General features: G+C 38.4%; 1 protein-coding gene across 4 annotated transcripts in view; it reads right to left on the minus strand.

Moving 5' to 3' along the window:
- Window positions 1-22,329, minus strand: part of FAM193A (family with sequence similarity 193 member A) — a 78,865-nt gene that overhangs the window by 41,378 nt on the left and 15,158 nt on the right. For 3 of the 4 annotated variants that reach the window (XM_082051986.1, XM_082051985.1, XM_082051984.1), the window contains exons 2-5: window positions 6,389-6,454; window positions 3,756-4,001; window positions 1,353-1,519; window positions 963-1,130 (exon numbers count right to left, since the gene is read on the minus strand). In XM_082051986.1, coding sequence (XP_081908112.1) covers window positions 963-1,130; window positions 1,353-1,519; window positions 3,756-4,001; window positions 6,389-6,454 — 647 coding nt within the window. The remainder of the gene's footprint in view (window positions 1-962; window positions 1,131-1,352; window positions 1,520-3,755; window positions 4,002-6,388; window positions 6,455-22,329) is intronic. The other variant, XM_082051987.1, reaches the window with a different exon arrangement.

A 22,329-nucleotide genomic window follows, 5' to 3' on the forward strand; every position in this document is an offset into this window, starting at 1 on the left:
TTAATTACCTACACACTATGCAATATTTAAGCATCTTTGATTTCAAAACCTACACTGCATGATTTGATCACTTAAATAAACCAAGTGTGACTAATAGAGAGGCATACTACATTACTCTACATTTACACAACTCATGTTCAAAACCAAACACTGAGTTTTTATATAACAGAAGTGCAATATGCTTATTTAATGATCTGTTAAGGCTGATTCAGCAGCACAGTCATACGAAGAGCAATGCTAGATGACTATAAAATTTCAAAAGTTTTTTCACCTCACCAGAATTTAGCTTTATCTAGAAACTCTGCATAAGAACTGCAGTTTGTCAGACTAGTCAGACTGTAGTATATTAAGTGTGTACAGACTCAAGGAGAGCAATTATTCCTTGACCACACATTTGGTTAGCCAGCAATGGAGATGAACCTCCCAGAGCACTTTAAGGACAGCCACGCTATTCTTAAAAGGTAAAACCCCACAAGTAAGAATCTCATTAAGCACATCCTCACCTTCACGCCTAGAAAAGCTACAATTTCAACTTCTGAAGTGAGAAAGAGGTTCTCAGAATCTGCCTAAGCTACTGATCAATTGCCACTATTACTTTTTTGTGTGTGTGTGACAAGTCTCTTCTAGCTGTTACAACTACAGTAAGAAGCAAGCACTATAACAACTCAGGTTAGTTCCTGTGCGCAATTCAAACTAAACAGTCTTATTACCCACCAACATCTCAAGGTCTTTTGAAGATTAAGATTTTGGCACCCTTCCATAATTATATATTAATATTCCTATTCCAAACAGCGTATAAATAGAATATAGCTTCCCATGCATTCAATCTAGCATTTAAAAATCCTGCATGAAATAGAATTGACTGTTCTGACTTCCCATTCTAATGGAGATGCAACCACTTCAAGCAACCAGACTTACAGATGGTAAATAACATTCTATTAAAAAGCAATATAGTGCTATACCTATCCACCAGCTCTTTCATTCCTTCTTTATCTGGTACCAAAGACTGGTCTTGGTCATCTGCCAACGGGGTCCCAGCTTGGCGATATATACACCGAACCATATATCTTACTTCTGACCAGTAATTTTGAAGCTGCTGAGGTTCACGTTCAGACTCTGCTGAATTTTCTCTGCAAACGATGACAAAAAAATTACTCTCTATTTGCACATCACATAGGTGTATTGATTCTTAGTATTCTGAAGATGCTCTTCAGGAAAAACAACGTACATCTGAAAATAAAGTACATGTCTAAAGTATAAAATTGGATAAAAGCTGCCATCCACAAGTTACTGTTATTGTCAGATAGCCTGACTACGGGCACCAAACTGCTGAGCTTGAGCTGAGTTCTTACCTGCGCTCGTTACAGGCCTCACAGTTACAAGCTATGTCTGAAGGAGAGGAATTGCTAAGATCTGCAGCAGGCACTGTCTGCGCACCAACAGCTATTCTTCCTCCTCCTACAGATTCCTGCTGTGATCCACTGTTTCCAAGAGGCATGTGCAAAAGGAAATCTTGGCTCTGGAAGGAAAAAAAAGCAACACAGGTAGCCTTTAGTTTGTAAGGCTACAATAGGTATGCAAAAACGCATGTGGCAATTCTTCGTGCTGAATGTATTTTGGGAGGACACTCAACCAGACACAAAGAATTTACCTTCAAAAAGCCTAATAAATGCAAGAGATGGGCTGAGAAAACAAAAGATAGAAATATAGCTTCATTTCTAATAACCAAAGTATGTTGGTTGTAATTATCACCTTTATATACCCCAGCATAAACAATGAAGTAGGGTAAAGGAAAGCTTGCATCACCCACAATTAAGCATAAACTAGTAAGATCTCTTTAGTCTCTACTTGACAGTATGTTTAACTTTTGTAGCTCAACAATCCCTTCTAGCAAAAAGCATAAAATCTCCTTGTTTGTAACAGCCAGACATCCTACCTCATAGTAATGGATGTTAGAGAGTTGCTGTCATTAGGAATGGATGCTACCTCCGGTACCCAGTGCTGCTCAGTACGAGGAGATGACACCCTGGCTTGCAGTGACTGATACCAGCTTTCTTTTTTTAGCTCATTTCCCCCCCCCAGCTAGTATCTCTAATTTGACTGGCCACTTATTTGTTTTCCTCTTTTTTTCTTTTTTTTCAAGTCAACCTTCCCAACTTGGAAAATCCTTCTGCTGATTGCTTTAAAAAATTCCTCTTCAAATGAGATAAGTTTCAAAATAAAATATATACTGTCAATTGTTATTTTACCCAGAATATCTATAACTTAACGAAACATTTAGGAAGCAAATCCTGCCTTACTTTAACTATTAGGGCACTTCTTTTCTTTACTAGTTCATTAAACAGAACTTAACTATGTCAAAAATTTGGACTCAATTGAACAATAGTGTGCTTCAGTCTTGCTGTGCTTCAAATTCTCCACAATGTGTTTACCACCGGACTAACAGTATAATTCCTTTAGATGTAATATCTTCTAATTAATTTTACTAACCCTTGTTAATAGCAAGAATATCATTAAACACTAGTTGTACACAAGAAATATATAGAATCACAGAATGTTAGGGATTGGAAGGGAACTCGAAAGATGATCCAGTTCAATCCCCCTGCTGGAGCAGGAACACCCAGATGAGGTTACACAGGAAGGCGTCCAGGTTGGTTTGAATGTCTCCAGAGTAGGAGACTCAACAACCCCCTGGGCAGCCTGTTCCAGTGTCTGTCACCCTCCCTGAGAAGTTTCTTCTCGTATTTAAGTGGAACCTCTTGTGTTCCAGTTTGTACCCATTACCCCTTGTCATATCATTGGTTGTCACCATTAACCGTGTTTTTAATAAGAGTTTAACAACATATGCTATACAAATACAACCTTTCCTCACCCTTATTTGTTTACTGAAATAAAAATCTGTATGTGCCTATGGGCACATGCACATTCTGTTAGCTCTCTACAAGGAGATGTCACCTGGAATCTATATTGCTTCCAATTATCAGAAGCATGTGGCTTCCAAGATCACACGTGAAGATTTGGTTCTGCAGGACAGCATCATATTTTACTTGTAGTAGAGTTTTATTGGACCTGTCAATGAACTTTTTCTGTCTTTTTGCTACACTGCTCTTACGTGAACTTGAATCGTCATTTGAAAATATATTTTAACGCTTAATCTAGAAAATAATAAAAACTTGAAATATTACCATCATGTATTCAAATCAGTGTTTGCAGTGCTCCAAAGAAATTGTTATATGCATACTACGCAAAGTTGTGCTTCTATATTAAATAAACACAGGAAAGAAAAGACGAAAAAACTCAGAGACGTGCAAGAAGGCGGCAGCGCAAGTGCAGTGACTCAAACACTAAAGGAAAATTCAGACAGTTTACCTCACAAATGGGGGAAGTACACAAGCAGATAGAGAGTAGAAAAAACGTGTAATAATTAAAGTCACATTGGCAAGAGCATAAGAAACAGAATTTAAGTAAAGGGGGAAAGGACCAAGTATGAGATCCAATAAACTGAAAGGGCAAAAAAACAGCCAGAAACAAATCCAAGACTTGCTTTACCCAAAAATCCAAAACTCGGAATCAGGACTCCTGATTTTCAGAAAAAATTACCCGTTCAGTTTAGCTCATAGGAAAGAAAACCAACTCAAAATGTTCTAAATCACTTTCTAAGCACTTACAGCTGAAGTGCTTCAAAAGCACAAAGTAGCATTCAGCCCATAACAACATCTCTTCTCAGTGTACTGAACAGAAGTACTTCCACTTACCACAAGAGATTGCTCTATGGTAGTGTGCCTCTCCTCTTTTTCGACTGTTCTTCGACAGTCTGGACACACCCACAGTGGAAGATGCAGCACATTGTTTGCTTTTGGAGATGTGGAAAGTGCTGTTTTGCTAGAATTCTTTATTCCGCTCTCTGAAAGCGAATTATCTTTTCGTTCACTTCTACAGAGAAGACAATGCTCCCCGGTTGTATATGGTGCCCTTTGGCCCAAGCCAAAGGTAAACGGTGTCTACAAATAAATTTGATAGATAACTGGTTATTCACAGAATACATACCAGAAATAAAACTTATTCTGATATTTAAAAAAACACATACATTTTAAAAGTCATCACTAAGTGCAGTGTCCCAAGAGCAAACACAGGCGTCTTAACCCCCACGTGGCAAACAATTCTGATGACAAATACACCCCATTTAAAAAGTGATGCTTTCAGGGAACATAGACTACAGCCATCCTCTCTAAAATAATTAGCCTAGATGTAATAATCTAGTAAGTAAAATAAAAAAGGTATAGTAGAATTCCTTTTATTGTTGTCATTCTTAGAGAAAAAAAGCAAAATAACTGCTCTTGGAAGTTCTGTGTCAATGCCTTTTTAAATACTAACTGAAACAAAGACACTTTCAGCTAAGCTTATTACAAAATGAAAGCTTAACTTGGTTTTAACGAAACCAATCAGTAGGGTCTCAAAATCCACTATCGGCTATTGAATAAAGTAGACTTGGTAACTTAAGGCAACAGAGTGAGGTCAAAACTTACTTTCTCTTTCATATGCTGCAGTGCCTGAAATTCTGTTTCAGCCACGAAATGCTGATTAATCACCAAAACTGATGCTCAAAGACCAGTCAAGCAGCACAGACCAAACAGAACCCAACTTTACAAGAGATAAGCAACGTTATAATGAATGGAACAAAACATCTTGTAATGGCAGAATCTCAGATTTATCTGATATTACAGCTGCTAGCTCTGCCTTAATTAGCCAGATCTCCTATGTAAGCCGCAAAATAGTTACACTATTTCTCAAAAGAAAGGTAAAATTTAAGTAAGTCATTCAAGCATCCCTCTGGATACTGTTCCAACCTCAATACTAACAAAAATACTGTTTTAAAGATCCATTAGGGCTGACATGCACAAGCACAGGTAAAAAGTTCTTAAGGGCAAAGGACTAGTTCAGCTGCAGCACAATTCACTGACCCGTCTTCACAGCAGTAACAAATCAACTCCCTACTGCTGCCATCTGAAGAGAAACAGCACAGCATTATGACCTCTGATTTCTGTGTTCTTTGCATTTATAAAACTGACAGACTCAGTAATAGGAAAGCAAAATTGAGAATTCTAGACATAAAACAACCAAAGACACACTCAGTTTCTTTCTACAAGTATCTTCTTAAATTTCTCATGGACTTCTGAAAGATAAGTTAATAGATTTAGCAAGAAGAGCTAATCTTTTTACTCACTGACGCCACTTCAGGAATTCACACCTAAGAACTAAGGCAAGAAAACAAACATAATTTGTCCAGGTGTCTACTGCAGGTTTTCAGACAACATTCTCATGAGGGAAGACTTGCTCTGCCTCCCAAAAGTCTGGAACATCCTCTCACCTTACTGGCTCTACAAACATGATCAGACCTCTCGAGTTAGACATTCCTCTTGGCTGACCTGCATTCAACTGCAGTTCTTACTGATGCTACAAACCCTGCACGCAGGAGGCACTATGAGCATTAAAAATGCAATAGCAAATACATCGGAAACAACAATCTTAATTCCAGCCAACTCACAGACTCAATAAAACCTTAACAATCTCCCAGCCGGGCCCATATTTATAACAGATTTGAAGTTCAAATGAAAGCACCTGGTTCCTAGACCACAACACAAATCAACTGTGAAGAACAAAAACTTCTAAGCAGTTTATTTCTAACAAAACTGACAATTAGAACCTTGACAAAATCTAGATCATAAACATCTCAGATTTCCATTATGGCTTTGTCATCATAAAATGAAGCTATGAATTGCAGTTTCTTATTTATTCAAAATATGATAATGTATTGACTGTTCACATGACTATTTCTACAGCAGCGGTAAACTCTCCATGGATTAGATGAGCTTGGAATTAGGTCACATATACATTTCTATGCGTCTTCAGTATAATCAAAGTGTACATTTTAAGAAAAGCAAGATATTTTTCCACTAGTCAAGCTTCAAAAAAAAAGGTGTGATGCACCCCTAAAAGAAAACACCCGGTCTCACTTTTTCTCTGAAACATGTTCAGATACAACATTCATAAGAGAACACTGGAAGTAGGACAAGTCAGAACAGAAATAACTGCATCTCTGCCACGTATTTAGATTTCTTTCCAATAATAACGTTATTACCATAAAACTGCATAGCTTTTTTTACATCTATGTCCAATTTCAAGCTTATTATAATGATAAAATTTAACTTTAGAAATAGTAGCTTTCACTGCTTTTTTTAAACTTCAATAGTGAAGTCATGAGGAACTGACTTCAGTTCGCTAAGTCCCAATCTTATACAGAGATGCAGATGTTTCTGAAGAGTTTTCTCTAGTATGTTTACAAATAATTCAGCTGTCATACACACTCATAAAATGTGGCTGCACATACCTGAGAAACACCTGTGAACTCTGATCCAACAGAACTGTCCGTGAACTGTGTACCATTTAGCGAAACCTGGAAAAAAATTGTAGTACATAGGTTACAATAGTTGAGTTTAATGCTAAAAGAGCATTAAAAAAACTAAATAAAATCTTCCCCTGCATATGAGGGTTGACAAAACAGCTTTTGAAACTTGAATGACTGACTGCAGAGATGGAAAATCCCTTGTGTTATAAAAGTTCTACAGATGCAAAAGTTTACAATCTTTGTACTTTCAACTTTTGCACGATAGCTGCTTTACTAGCAATGGAACTGATATGAAAGAATTGATACAGGAAAAAAGAAGTCACAAGCAAAATGACATTTTTCCTTCTGTATTTGATTGTTTGCATTTAGCTTTCAAACCTCTGTTGTGAATCCAAGACAATTACCAAAGATTCTTGCCTTTTGAAAGCTAAATACAATACTGCTTAGAAAAATATGCAGTGTTAACCAGGAAGATTTCCACCGCGAGCCTCTGAATGGCATTCAGCGACTCAGCCTTCCTCCTGCCCCAGGTTACAATTCACACAGAAACCTTTATGAGATTTCTTCTGTACCATGTTTGTCCAAAAGTGTTACAGACACTCCACTAGATACCAACCAAGCGCCTTTCACAAGCCCCAAATGTTTTCATATGGCATTACTCAAGGACACTAAACTGAGTAAAGATGGCACACAAATTCAAGTGGGTGACAATGAAGAGCCTTAGATCACACTGACTTGAAGACATTTGATTTAAAAAAAAAAAAAAAAAGGGGAGAGGGGAAATAAACTCAATCAATTATTTTTTTAATTTTCCCTCCTCTTGAGCACTGTTTTATCTCTTGAACTTCAGATGTAATTGACCTTATGCCTTTGTTCCACCTTTCACATGTTCTTCCCAACCTCTTTTTGCCCTCCAGTTTTCTACCTGCTGTTGCCTGATATTAATACTTCCAAGACTACTCTAAGGACCGCAATAAAACCCAGCCTGTTTAACATAGGAACTCCCACATCTTGTGTGTTGGATTTACAGAGTTCAGAAAATATTTTAACCCTGCTACCAAACTTGAACTGGAGCCTCCTCCAGAACAAAAACCCATCCTTTAGTTTTACACACGCACAGGATTACTGACCGCTTGGCTTACAAAGCCAGCAATTGCAAAGCCACTGCCTTCAGATGGATTTTTCAAACACAAAGTAGAGGATGAAACACAATCTTCAAATCATTGCTAGACAAGATACAAATAAGAAACCACACAACTTCATTTAGATAATCTATGCTAACTTTTAAGAGTGGGTTTTTAAGAAAAAAAATGTCAAATGCAAGTCAAGTATCTCATATAGAAAACTGTGGGACAACAACGCAACAACGCTGATGTGTTTTTATTCAGCCACCTTCCAAGAAGTGGAGAAAAAAAGCAAAGGTCATTTGGATTAAGGAAAGTCCTCTTCGCCAAGAAAAGCCATCCTCCAGTCCTGGAGGTCCACTGCTTACTGGCATGCATATGCATTCAAGAATAAAGCAACCAGTAAGAAAGTTTAGAATGAAATCGCTACCTGTGGCTGAAAAAAACTTTTTTGATAAAATTCAAAAAAAGACAAGTCTATCCAAACCCATTACCTATTCATTAAAGGAGTACATTTACCTTCTTTACATTCAAGATAGTGATAACACGAAATGCAGGAGCCACCACATTAAACATGCAGATGTTTAGTGACCCAGAAATGCTACAGAAGCAAAGACAAAACCAGTGGGAGCCTTCTGTTATCCCCAAAATGTCACAGGGTGTCAAGAAAAAATACTGACCATCAGATGTGAGTGCTTCATGGAAAGAGTTGTCATGCTACTAACAAAAGCAAAGGCATCTCTTGATCCTAAGCACTGGGTAGGATTTCATTCAAAATATAAGTGTAAACCTCTCAGCATTTAGTAGCAACCTAAATATCTGCAGGAGGAACAAACACCAAGAAATTTAAAGAAATGAATTAGATAAATAGGAGGAAACTTAGAGAGAATAATAAAAAAACCAAATAGCTGTAGGCAATGAGATTTAAGATATTGTATGAGGCTTAGAGCAAATATTTAAAAAAATAATGGCAAAAAGGACTTAAGTAGGGGTGAATAATGACATGACAGGGAATGGAAGAAGATGGCTAAACAGCATATTAGAGAAAACATTAGAAGAATCTTGTAGAAGTTGTCCAAATGAGGCTCAAACAATAGCAAGCTAAAAACAGAGAGGAAAAAAATTGCAATGAGACAGTCTCACAAGTAATTTAAGGAAGTGAGAAAAACTATAAAAACTACAACTAAATCCTTTTTCAAGGCACATGAAGAGCAAGGAGTAGGCAGCCTGTTAGGATCTGTAAGGTTAAAGTAAGTAAACAAACAGATGCATTTAAAAATGCTCAAAGAAGCTAAGGGCATGGCAGAATCACCAGATTTATTTTCTGCATCCCTTTGTTCACTGTAGAGGATTTTAAAGATATCTTCCCAGTAAAAGACACATTAGAGAATCTGTTTCAAAGCACAGCACTGCTAGAAAAAAGTATGGTGCAAATGGACAACCCAAAAATTAGCAGTCCACTAACCATGGACAACATTCAGCCAAGAGTCCTAATGAAGCTCAAGGATGTTACAGTTGCACTGATAATTTCAGTACCTTAATGCTAGCTTTATACTTCATCAGTACCACAGGAACAGAATATGATTTTCTAAATATTTATTTATGAAAGTTCAAAAGAGATCTAGAAAACCATAGTTATTCAAGGTCTACAGCAAGAAAGTGCTCGAGATGACAAAGTTATAATAACTAATAGCACTAAATTCATGTTACTAATACAACTGGAGAACTGCAGAAGGACCTTACAAGATCTAGTTACTGGGCCATATGTTGACGGATATAACTGTGCAGAAATTTAAAGTAGAAGTGACAAGCCCGACAGCTGTCACTGCTGGACAACACTTTTTTTAAAAAAAAAAAAAAACAAACTTATTTTTACAGTCCCGAGTATCCTTTTTAATTATTATAAAGTTTTACGTTTTAAAAACCTATTTTGTGAAGTGCCAGAAGGAAGGCTGACAGGGACCAGGAACAGGGGAATCTCTTCACCATAAGAGAAAGTGGTGGGGGGCTACAGGGGGAGGGAAAACCTTTCTGTTCTTTCTATAAATGTTATTTACAACGTAAAAGAAGTTACTTTTTTTCTTGGAAGCAGCTGTCACACTAATTCAACCTCTCTAAAATGTTAATTTTTTGGAAAATAAGGCATACACCATCTTGGCACCAGAAAGTATGACATGACAACCACAGCTTAAAAAAAATACTTATTGATTTCACCTGAATGTCCTTGAAGAACCAGCTGAGCAAGAAGAACACAAACACCCAAAGACTGCCATAATTTGCTCTGTCACAATCACAAAATCAGACCCTCAGCAGGCCAAGTGACATATTCCTAGACAACCTGTCCCCATCGTTGTTGCAGCTGCAGCCTGGTGAAGCCTCACAAACATCACAAGGGCAAGAGTGACGCCACGTCTTGGGAGAGCTTGGGGCAGGAAAAACAGAGGAAGAAAATTTAGATTTGGCTCATCATCACTGAACCTTGAAGAGTCCAGCAGAAATGTGATGCTCAAAAACAAATGCGGGACTTAATCAAACTTCTCCTGGGGGAAAACACTAGAAAATAGTGCACTGATTTTTGCAGGCACATTAGCAAAGAGATAGACTAGAAAAACAACATTACCGAAAGACAGTTAAGGCTACACTTTATTCTACAAGGTCTTAATATAACAAACATATTCCATACCACTGGAATAAATTCCCTTTTATATAGGGAGGAGAAAAATTAAGTTTGTTGAAACATCTGAAACAACACATTTTCTTTAAGTGTCTGAGCAACACTAAAGAAACCTCGTGCACTTAACCCTAGCCACCCCCCACAAAACCCATCAAGATGTCTTGCCCTCCTGCCTCCGCTTTTTGTGCCAAAACCCTTTTTGCAACAGCTGCTCTGTGCTAAGGCTCCTCTCAGGTGCTTCCCGTCCCAGCAGGACAACGCTGCTCCACATCTGCCCACTGCGGTGGCCCAAGGCCATTCAGAGGCAGACGACTCAGTCGCCTCAGTCCCCAGTAAAAAACCTCCCTCCCCACTGCCTAAACCAAGCTCTGAGTTGGGTGCTCTCCAGCCGCAGGCTAAGCTCTTCCTCTCCTCTCCCAGGCACAGCTAAATCTGTCACAGAACTGCTGCTGGCAGATGAGTGGCGCTTACAAAGTCCTTCGTGATTTTCAGATATGGAGAAAGATTACTTTGTGCCTTCCTTTCAAGAGATAGGAAACTGTTTGATTTCAGTAAGTGAAAATTTAGGATCCTTCCTCCGTAACCCCAACTGATTTAAGGATAAGCCACTGTGGAAGTTAAATGCACAGATGAAGGGAAAGAATAATGATAAATGCATGAGAGACAGGTTCAGCAGCACATAGCAAACAAAATCTGATGCAGGACACCTCCGGACTGATAAGACCTAGAAAGGCACATGGGAAGAGGATTATTCTACACACAGGGTCAGACCGGACAGCATGCAGGGCAGACCTCGAGCACAGCAAGGTTCGGGGGTTTGTTCTGCTTTGAACATTGCTCCTGAACACCATCAGTAGTGACCACAGTCTCTGCAGTAACAATAGCCTCTGCAGGGCATATATTACAGCACTGAAGAGATATTATAATGCAAAAACCAGCAGTCAACTATCTCCACTTATCCCTTCCTTAATCCTTTTCTAAGTCTATATTATACCTAGTTCACATCTGGTACAGCTCAGTTTTTCAGAGGAAAAGCAAACTGAAAGAGATCTACTTGGCAGCGTCATGACCTTGCCCATGCGATTTCATGAGTTGCAGCTTTCTGATAATTTTTCATCTGCTGTATTTTAATAAATCCATGAACATTTTTTTTTTAGGCATTACAAGTACCCATCCAAGAGGCTAAGAAAAGTACTGTCCAGTTTCTCAGAGAAAAAGTTGCCTTCGTTACAGTCTGGACAGACCAGTTCCCTGCACCACTTGAAAATAGGAACAAAGTCACCCACCAAAACAGCACAAACCCTGCAAGATATCAACTACTGCAAAAACAAAGTAGGTGCCTAATAAATCAGAACATCACCTGCGAGATAAAAAACAGCACGCTTGTTTTTTTCATGGAAGTACTTGCTGTTAAGGGTGATATACACTGAAAGAAACAGTCCAGGGAGGTCTTAGAATCAGCTGAATGATCACCCAGAACCACATTCAGGAATCTTCTCAGAGAGGATGACCATGTTATTTACTGCCACTACAGGAATATTTATGGTCAATACCAACATGGCCAAGAAATGCAGAAATATCCTCCTTCCAGCGAGGCGTGGCTGGGCTGGCCCCAGGTGACTAATGGTCCCTGCCCATGGTCATGAAAGTCTGACACCAAAGTCACAAGTGAACAGGAAAATTTAAGAGAAGGTAAACTACAAGTCTAAAGATTCCTTAAATAATCCCCCCAAAGTACTAGAGGTTCTGCAGTAAGAGGACATGCTGTTCTAGAAAAGCACGCTAAAACTATATCTACAAAAAAAAAATTTAAATGTAAGAGGTTTTTCTCCTAGCACTGGGGTATGGAGACTGTAAAACTAACACACCCAACAAGAGGCAGGAAAATAATCAGCAATACACAAGGCACTTCCATGTTCATTGGCACAGCAATGCTCAAGAAACTCAAAAAGCTCTCAGAATTTCTAACTATTGTTTTAGGGAAAAAAAAAAAAAAGCCTTTTGACATCAGTTATATAAAATTTAATTCCAAAGAGCTTTTAAACAGTAGCTTGGAAATCAGTAAATGTTTGATTGGCAACAGTGAGTAAAAACTTTGGAGGCTTCTTCTTCCAAATATAATCACAGTTTAGCGCATGTTTGCAATAGCGAAACATCACCTTTCAGGTGGTGGTAGGTGTATATGAATGAAGACCTCCAAATAGTTTAGTAACTATAAAGATAAAAGGTGAACAAACTATCTTAGTACCCCACCCTGATTTAGAAACAGGAGTGTCTTGCTTAAGACGCTGACATTATAAACATCTAAATTGTTTATGTGATAATGCTGCATCTCTAGTGACAGCAGTTATACTCACTAACACACGCTTGCCAGGGAGTCTCAGTATTATAGGAGAGAAGCTGACAGAAAAAAGCGATTATTGATTAGCTGCAAATGTCACGAACAGAGAACACTGTGAAGGCTTCCTGCACAAAAAGATCCTTATTTTTGCTAGGGATGCCAAAGTATCACACAGAAACCAGAGAAAGTAGAGACGAGGTGATAAAAATTGAAATTCAAATATCCATATTAAGGCAGCCAACACTTGATCTGGCCAATTTATCAGCTTCGCAGACTACTAATCCATTTTACCAGTCGTGCTTATTCTGGGTGTTAATACTCACTAACTCCTAAATTATATTCTCCCAGCCCAGCAGTCTCTATCATTCGAGTGAAGTCCACACTCTGGAGACTGGAAAACTTTTCACTGAAGAAAAATATATCAATAAACAAGTCAGTGATGCAAGAAGGCAGTCCCTTGGTACTCCTTTAAAAAGCTACCGGACTACACGTAATTTCAGAGAACCTTTAAATCTTTACATTAATTATCAGTGTGAAGGCTGTGGAAGAACAAGCATTCCAAGGAACATCACAAGGTTTTTGTGACTCTCTTGATATCCAAAATTTGAAATACAAAATCTGAACATTACTCTCAAATATAGATATGAAATAACTAAGCAGCAAGAGAAAGGGAAGTTGCCATAAGCTGAACAACAGCCAAGAGTAAAGTCTTAGTGAGAAACCTGGCAGAGGCTCCAGACGGCAGAACGCACTGCACATCAATACAGCCAACGTGTCAACTCAACCCTTCTTCACGCCGGTACCTAACACACAGCACACTTATTTTCAACAGCTACCATACTAACCAGAAATCATTAACATCATACCAGAGAGCTCAGTCAAATATATAACCGTACCATACTGTTCTGAAGTAGAAATAAGCCAAAACTCCACTGGACAGCCAAGGAGCTCAGCACGACCTGACTGAACAGCCCCCTCCTGGTCACCGAGGACATTTGGGCAGCAGATTTGCTGCAGATCCTCATGTCGGCTGGGAGATGTAGCAACTAGCTATGAGAAGCACTAAAACTGATTTATGTACGATCATGTATATATGCATTTGGACAGGGCAGGTTGGAAATCTTGCGACTGTAAAGCACGCTGGCCCACTATGTCGCACTCCTTCCGTCATGCTTAGCCAGATAGGACTATGTACTCAAGCACCAACCACAAGAAACAACCTGTGAAGGGGGAAGAAGGAAGAGAGACAATGCTGGCACTAGGAAAAGATGATTTATCTAACTTGAGAATTTGCACATGTTTTGTTTGCAAAGGCAAGCAAAAGATAGGAAAATGCCAAGCAGATAGCACCACTGTTGCACGCAATTACAAATAACTTGTTCAAGGAGCTAACAAAGCTGTTGGCAAGTAGGTCACTCATTTATCCCTCCAAAATGTTTCTAATATGAAGTATTATTGTATTTCACAACATATTAAGATCAATCTATTAGAAGTTTTAAAGATGTATCCAGCAACGGTTATCACATTACTCCAAAATCAGGTATTCACTATCCAAGCATCTCCACAGAAAATACCTACGAGCAAAATGGTTTCTAACCCTTTTGACTTATGCTACTGCTAAAATACAGTTTTTAGATCCCAGGTAAATTTCTTTTTAGTAAACACAACAAACAGATTTCTTGTTTGCAATTTCCTGAGTAATACTCATTATTCATACACAATCAACATTATGAGACTTGAATAGTTTTAGTGACACTTCCATCACAATTTTGACCTTTTTAATACAATAACATCGCCTTCTAGCTTTTTGTTTATCAAGTAAAATCACACCATTGCAGAATATGACCAACCTGCAAGACAGGTTCTCCAAAGGCTTCCTTTATTCAACAAGTCATATCATTAAAACTTATCACTTGGATTTAAGTAAACATAACACTGTATTTCCATAGCTTACTAAAAGCTGTTCCTAAAACAAATTGTTGATGTCAAACAACCTGACAAGTTGAGGGTGGGGAGGCTTAATCTAGAAAGCTTAATCTACCTTGCATATAGATAACAAAGCAAGATCACTATAAATGACTCAAAACCCCAACAAAATTATTCTTCCCACACCTCCAAGATCACAAACCTGATTTGCTTTCTTTCCGACAGGAAAATCCCTTAGGATTTTTGATATTAACTCAAACCAAAAGAATTTTCAACAGAAATTACAACTATTTCAAAGGAAATATTTTTTTTCCAGTTGAAGCCCTTACTACAAATGCGCAACCCAAGGAGAAGAATTATAATAAGTAGTAGGTATATACTGGACTTGTTCAAAAAGACCAAAACTTTCTGGTTTAGTAAGAGTGAAGAGTGAGGTTTTAGGTGGGTGAGGAGGCTGTCCCCATCTCACCCATTTTGGGAGATACCCTAAAACAGAATGTGGCAAGTCTCTGCCACCTCCTGCTAAAACTCAAGTCTAAGTTACTTGGCAAACAAGACATTGTGCCAAAGAATTTTTATAAGATGTAAGTATTTATAGGTTCATCACAGGGGCAGGGGCTGAGGGGGGGTAAGTCCCCTGTACACACTCCTGCTTTTCAACATAAGGCATAATATCAGTAGTTGGGAAGAGTTCAAGACATCTTTTCCCCATGGTTTGGAAAAGTGCTGGTTGTACACTGTTAGCATCTGCCGGATCAAATACACAGATATCATTAAATAGTCAGTGCAAAAAGTATATGTAATCAAGGTTTTGTTTTCCGTATGACCAGACACACACAAAAGCCTCAAAATAGAGCAGTGAGGAAGGAAATCAGACAGCACTGAACAATGCAAAATAGGAAGAAAACCAACCTTCTTTCTACTTCTAGTTCTTTAAGGATTCAGGAAAAACCAAGGCTTCTGGTGGATTTAGAGAACTGATGTCTATACAGCTACTTAAATTCACAAACCTGCAAAAAGCTATACTCAGAAACAACACAGTCTTAAATAAAATGAGCTACACTGCAAATAAAGTTGCCTGAAAACAACCTGGGAAAGTTTTCTTTCAGTAGTACCTCAAAAAGACAACTTTGAAGTCATGCTTTCAAAAGAATGCAGATATTGTTATTCTGTAACGAGTTTTATGGGAGCAACATCTATATTCTGTGACCTTCCTCCCACACATTCTTCAAAAGCACGCTCAATTTTTCTTTTAGCTGAATCAATCTAAAATCCATCCTTCAGGAAATGAGCACCTGTTAGGAAATAGAGTTCACAGCATATAGTGCCACAATATGAAAATATTAGCACACACAGAAAAAGTATGACCTCTGCAGGAACTGGAAAGCGTTCATAACCCAAAATTTAAAAGATAAAACTGTATCCTGTTATAAGAAAGAATGATCTACAATTGCTTAACTTTTTAACTGCATTTTAGAGCAAGGTTATGTTCAAAGAAGAGCTTTTTCTTTTTTTTGTTGTTTTTAATTGAACAAGGACAAATTACTTCCATGGACATTAACTTCAATGATGCACATTCATTTCTACCTCAACCGCTGCAATAAAATCCACCCTCCCCGCTCTTAAAAATAAGTCTGATGTGACAACTAATCACTATCAAATAAAACCCTTCATAGAATGAAGTGCCCAGACCCCACCAGAAGTCCTGCTGTACTCTGCAGACACTAAGTTGAATTCCACCACTAAAACCAAACCTATAGAAGCTGTACTTAAGAAAAATATCTAAGCGGTTCCTGGCACATAATCTCATTAAATTTGTATTAACAAACGCCAAAGACCTTCCTCAATTCATTCCTGTTTGGGTGCTCTTTCCAGAAGAGTAATTCCTATATAAAGATTGCAAAGAGCAAATAATCTACAACAGAATTTATCTGGGCTCAGAATCAATTAGCAAATTTCATTCTTTGTTTATTCTCCACCATCACTTTCTTCTGTTACATACTCAGATAGTTCTATCTGATGAGCCATTTATTCCTTACCTTCTGAGAAACTGGTAAGAGTTAGAAAACAGGCTCCTGGAAGTCAGGAACATGGGCAATTAGCACGATCCTTTTGACTAGGTAGCCACAAGAACTGGTGTTCAGGAGGAAATCCCTGTCAGATAACAAATAACCCCCCTACTCCTCCATAACATACCATTATGAATGGATTCAAGGACTGGGCTAGTCTTTTTTTAATAGACAAAATATTGTGCAGGTAGGCACGGGTCATCAGCGCAGCCACTTCAATCTATCGATCTGTCCAGGTAAGTCGCACGCAATTTGGCAACACTTGCACGAACACTGTTTGTTTGTAGCATATGAACAAATACCGGTTTTCCTCAATCAGCTGAGAGCTCTTATTATCCCTTTCCAAGTCATCCTATCCTCTGGAAGCTTTATGAAGAAAGCTTCACATTTTATTCCAAGCCAATCCAAAAACGCTAATAGCACTGTCACAATTCCCCGTAACCCGCTAGCAATATACTAATTTACAGTTAGCAGCTGAAGGTTTTCCAGGACAAAAGATGTCATCTGGAAACAAAAATACTACTGAATTTGAAACTGAATGAGCTGAAATCACCCTTACTTTTCCAAAAGCAGTCAAGACTAGATGCAGTGCTACCCCAAACCTGAAGACCAAACCCACTGGCCGTCCCCCCACGCTGCACACGTCCCTGCTCCAGGCAGACTACGCTTCCCAGCAACGGCGTTAACGCCACAGGGAACCTGCCCCGGCTGAAGTCTCTGGTGGTTAATGGTTAATTGCCTTCCAGTGGAGAGGGATCACGACAGGAGAAAGCAACAAATCCCCCATGCCACGAAAAGTGCCGATGCTTACAAGTCTCGTCATTTTATTTTCCTTTGAACCTAAACTCACCTGTCTCATCTTACAAAAGACTTCAAGTATCAGACTCACATTTTATACCATGCTTAAATCTAAAAACACAAACTAGAAAAACATATATCATCTACTGTACTGAAATTCATACTGTATCACAATAAATGAAAAATACTGCCCTTGTGGTAGAAGCCTAATGCGACACTTTTATCCAACTGTCCAACTTCATTTGGTAAACTACAGCATGACTATTTATGCAAATGGACACCCTCAGCTGACGAGCCCATAAATACAGGAAAATACCCCATAAATACAGGAAAAAATCACTTCCACAATAAAACAAAACATTAATTCAGGCCATTAAGAATAACAAAACAAAATAAAAATCTATATTTAAGCTTAAGGGAGGGAGTAAGTTAATATGGGATTCAGCATAGAATATTACAGCTTAGGGAAACAATGACACTTCAGAGAAATGGTGAAGACAGAAAGAATCAAAGCCCTACGTTTTGAAGTAAAAAATTAAATACAAGAAAGCTGCAATCATGACATAAGCTTATGCTCATCTTGCTTGGAATTATATCTCCGTTCTTCTCTTCAAGAAAAACGTTTTTAAACAGAACAAACCCAAACTACAGTAAATATGAGGCTCTCAGCTCTTAAACTGTGTGCAACCAAGAAACTACAGCAAGCCTATATGTGTGCAACATATTAATTGGCTGAATAAAACCATTCAGATTAAAGCCAGCAGCAATTAATATCCTTATCTTCTTTGTATTTTGCATTGCATCAATCTGAGCTACTACATGTAAACTGAAAAATATGTTATTAGAAATTAGCTATTTTTTAAGAAGTATCACTGGGCACAGGTATATTTAATGATTTGTACTGATAATTTTATAACTTCTTCCTTTTCATCATTCAAGCAGTTATTTATACTTTACATTTCCAATTGTCAGAATTTTCCACTCTCCAATTCCAAATCAAGAAATTTCACATCTTAAGAGAGTGTTTAAACAAGTCATAGACACTGACAAGTGTCTTGTGCTTTACTTCCAACTGGATATCCTTTCCCAGATTAATTCTCTACCAAGATTTGGAAGTGAATGGGGAGAAGGATTCAGTTACACCAATGGCTTATGCTCATCCCTAAGACTCCAAAAAAGCAACATGATTCCAAGATGCATCGCACTGTTTCCAAGGAAGTATTAGTGCTGCTTCACAGCCCTCTGGAAGAGACCTCATTTGGTCAACCACCTCAAGAAAGCTCTAACTGAAATAGACACAGCGACAGCCAAACAGGGTTGTCAGCAAGAGGCCTGGTTCGTTTAGCCTAGTGAAGCAATGAAGTTCTTCCTCTCTGTGAAGGCAAGAATTAAAACAGGGAAAGCAGAGTAAAATGTCCTGAAATACATTCAAACTGAAGTAAAAGACGATCAGTCACAGCATGAAGGATGCAAAGCAGAACTGAAGATACAGATATGGAAGATGTATTTCAAATGAAATTCATTCAGTTAATGAAAGGCATCTTATGGTATTTCTACAGACAGGCAGTACAAAAAAAACCTGCCCAGATCCCTTCACATTTTTATCACCATTCATATGAAAAAGCTTTGCAGTTGGTCAAATGTATTTGCAACTCTATTGTAGTATATGAGCTGTCTTTGTCTTCTGGGTGATTTTTTAAATTCTATCTGTGGTAGGGGAAATGAAGGGAAATTTGCCTACAGTACTTTTTACAAGGCTCTAATATATCTTTTAACACTGCATTTAAAATAAGAAGCAAAAATATTTAGTATTTTAAATTTCGTGTAAAGGTATGGACAATTTGCAAGATAAAGCAAACTTGAAAACCTGAAACTAAATTAAAATCAAATTTAATATTAAGCCATACAGGGAGGAGGAGGAAATAATGTCTTTTACTGGTTGAAGTATAGTAATTAATTATACTTAAAGAGTTTTCTGCACAGCATTAAATGCTATTCCTTAGTCGACAAGTGAAATGGCAGCAGGTATACAAAATAACAGAACTAATTTAAGCGTGAATAAGCTTAGACTTGAGTGCAAAAAGACTTGGGTCTGTAATACTCAGATGTGCAGCCAACAAAACCCAGGCTCTCCAGGGGAGGAAGAAAGGAGGAAAGAAGATTTTGTTTTAATTACACACATCACAAATTCTTTAGGCACACATAGCCCACATGCAATACTTCCCTTCTTTGTAGCCAAATATGACACAGCAGAACAGAGCCAATCCACCTCCCACCCAGATTCTGCCTTTCCTGTACTAGAAAGATGTTCAGTGTTTTTCCAGCAATTATGCAGTCACATGTGCTAAAAAAATACCAAAAGCTAATAATGAAGATGATTCAATCATTTCTTTTCCCCAGTTCAACGGCCAAAACTGTTCTGAGCAGGTAGTTAAGGCACCCCAAAATGTCTCAGCTAGCCCTGGCAGGTAACAACCATGCATATATATTTTTGACTAGCAGAGAGTTGTTAGAGATTTCATCTGTTGTTTATACTTCAACCCTGAACAGAAATATGTAAAATTAATAGGGTTATGCAAAACAAAAAAACCCCAAAACATGCCAGCACTTTCCCTATTAACAGTAAGAAACATTTATCCAAAGTCGAATTTAAGATGCATAAGACAACACTTAGGAATTAATTACTTGACTATGTAGCTTCAATGATACAGCTGTAGATGCTCTATTTCAGGAGTTATGTTAAAAGAAAACAACCTCACCTGGTACCTGGTAAAGAGTTAAACATATTCACTTTTGACAGCAAAATCTCCTAAAATATTAAATAAAGCCATGCATGGGAGAGGGCATTTCCAAAAGCATCCACCAAATACAATTTTTAAAACTGACCATAACAGAAACGGCAGTGTCAGGACAACTGCATATGCTGTATTCAGAAACAACACAGACAATGGAAAACTGAGAAATAATTCTCCAGTTCTATGTCACTTTAGTCCTGCAAAAATCAGCATCAATAAGAAGCAGAGTCCCAGTTTAAGAGCTGGACTTGAGAGCAATAAACAAAAATTACAGGGGAAGATGCAGCAAGTAAGTTTTAACCTTTGAATGCAGTTCCAATGTTATGTTTCTAACAAATCACTTCAAAGTTAATAAAACCACAAGTTAAGTTAATGTCCACAGCAGACTACCTCAGTCCTTGCACTTCATTATCCCCAAACTCCCCAGCTCTAGATGTCCACCATATGTGATGCACACATCACATCACTGTTTAAATTTCTTACAGCCACATGAAACACACTACTGAAACATCACACATGGTGTGCTTCAACTACTACTATAGAAGAGACCAGAAATTTACTGAATTAACTAAGGAAATATGTAAAGCTTGACCCAAGCACCTGATTTACTGCTACAATTTAAGAGACTGAAAATCAGACAGTCCAGGGGAGTCTATTCAGCCACCCGTCACCAAAAGGCAGGGATGTTAACAGCAGGAAGCCAACCATGGCCCCAACATACACAACTGAAAAAAAGGAAAGCGGCATCTCCACAAGTCTCATCTCAAATGTTCCCTGACCCAAAGATATAATGGCTATATACAGATATTGAGCCAAACTGAAGCCATGGACTGGATTTGTAGGAAGAGTTGCTTATATCTCTGGCACTGAGGAAGATCACAAGGAAAACATCCAGTGCAGTAAATTCTTCATTACAGCTTGACTTAGCAGTTTTGTGTGTGGGTTTTGGCAATTTTGGGGGATGGAAGGGGACATTAGAGAGAAGCAGGAGGCAGCTGAGCTGAGACACCTGTGATTGTGAAGTCTTTAAGGTAATCTACAAAGACTGTCAAGGACAAAAGCAGCTAAACAGCCATATCAGAGAAAACGCCATGGAGACCAAGCTGCCTGTTGGCCCTACCTAGGGCTGCATACTGCTCCTGTTCTCTGCCTCCTTCAGACACAACTCCTAAGAGGAGCAGAAATGACACACATCGGGCCTAACCACAGGTAGATGTGCCCCACCTTGAAGGTGTTGCAGAAAGCTGTTTAATGTTCACCCATCACACCACCTACTGTTCGTGGTTGCTTATCCGCATGGGTACTAGTTGTATGGCTAATTGTGACCAAGAATGAATAAGAGGCTCCTCATCAGCCCTCCACGTCCTACCACTGCCAGGATCAAATTCATCCTGCAGACAAGTCCATGTGTTTGAAAACGCTATCAGAGCACAGCTTTGGCTTCTGCGATTATGGGATGAGGCTCCACATGCTGGTAGGTGAGAATGTAGAAGATTTCAAGGAATTAACAATCAAAAGAAACTCTTCCTACTTGCTAACTTCACTGAAGAATATTTTATACTAGATCACAAGCAAAACATCAAGAGTCCAAAGAGAATACACCAGGGCAACCTGAACAAGAGCCTGAAAGTAAGAACAAGTAACTATTCACACAAAGTTCATAAGCAACAAGGAACCACATAAGAAAATGAGCTAGAATTCTTTGAACGTGATCAGGACTACAATCTTGAGAGTCTACAGCCTTAAGAGTCCATTCCCAGTTGGAATACTAACAGAAAGACTATACAGTCAGTTCATTAAAAATAAATAAATAATAAAAAAGACACAACAACCAAAACCAAACAATCAAAACAAAACAAATAAATCCAAGTGCCTAGGAGTGTTATGCCCTATATCTAAAGGACATAAGCAGCAGAAACACAGAGGTAGGTATCTTGGAGGTCTACCAATAATAAAAGGAGGAGAGCACACAAGTGTTATCAAGCTGCAAGCTTACTCTGGACTGTCAAAAATGGTGGATGAACAGATGATACCTTTTCTGAGCAGACAAAAGAGTGAAGAAAAGCACAGGACTTCTTGTTACATAGAGATACTAAGAACCCAGGCAGGTACTGGGAACAGAACATAGCAGAACACCAGTGACAGTTCAAGGAACTTATTTTATTAAAAAACAGAAAGCAACCAGAGACTCTTCCT

The sequence above is a fragment of the Streptopelia decaocto genome (assembly GCF_964273445.1).
Source record: "Streptopelia decaocto genome assembly, chromosome: 4".
In the NCBI taxonomy this organism is placed as follows: Eukaryota; Metazoa; Chordata; class Aves; order Columbiformes; family Columbidae; genus Streptopelia; species Streptopelia decaocto.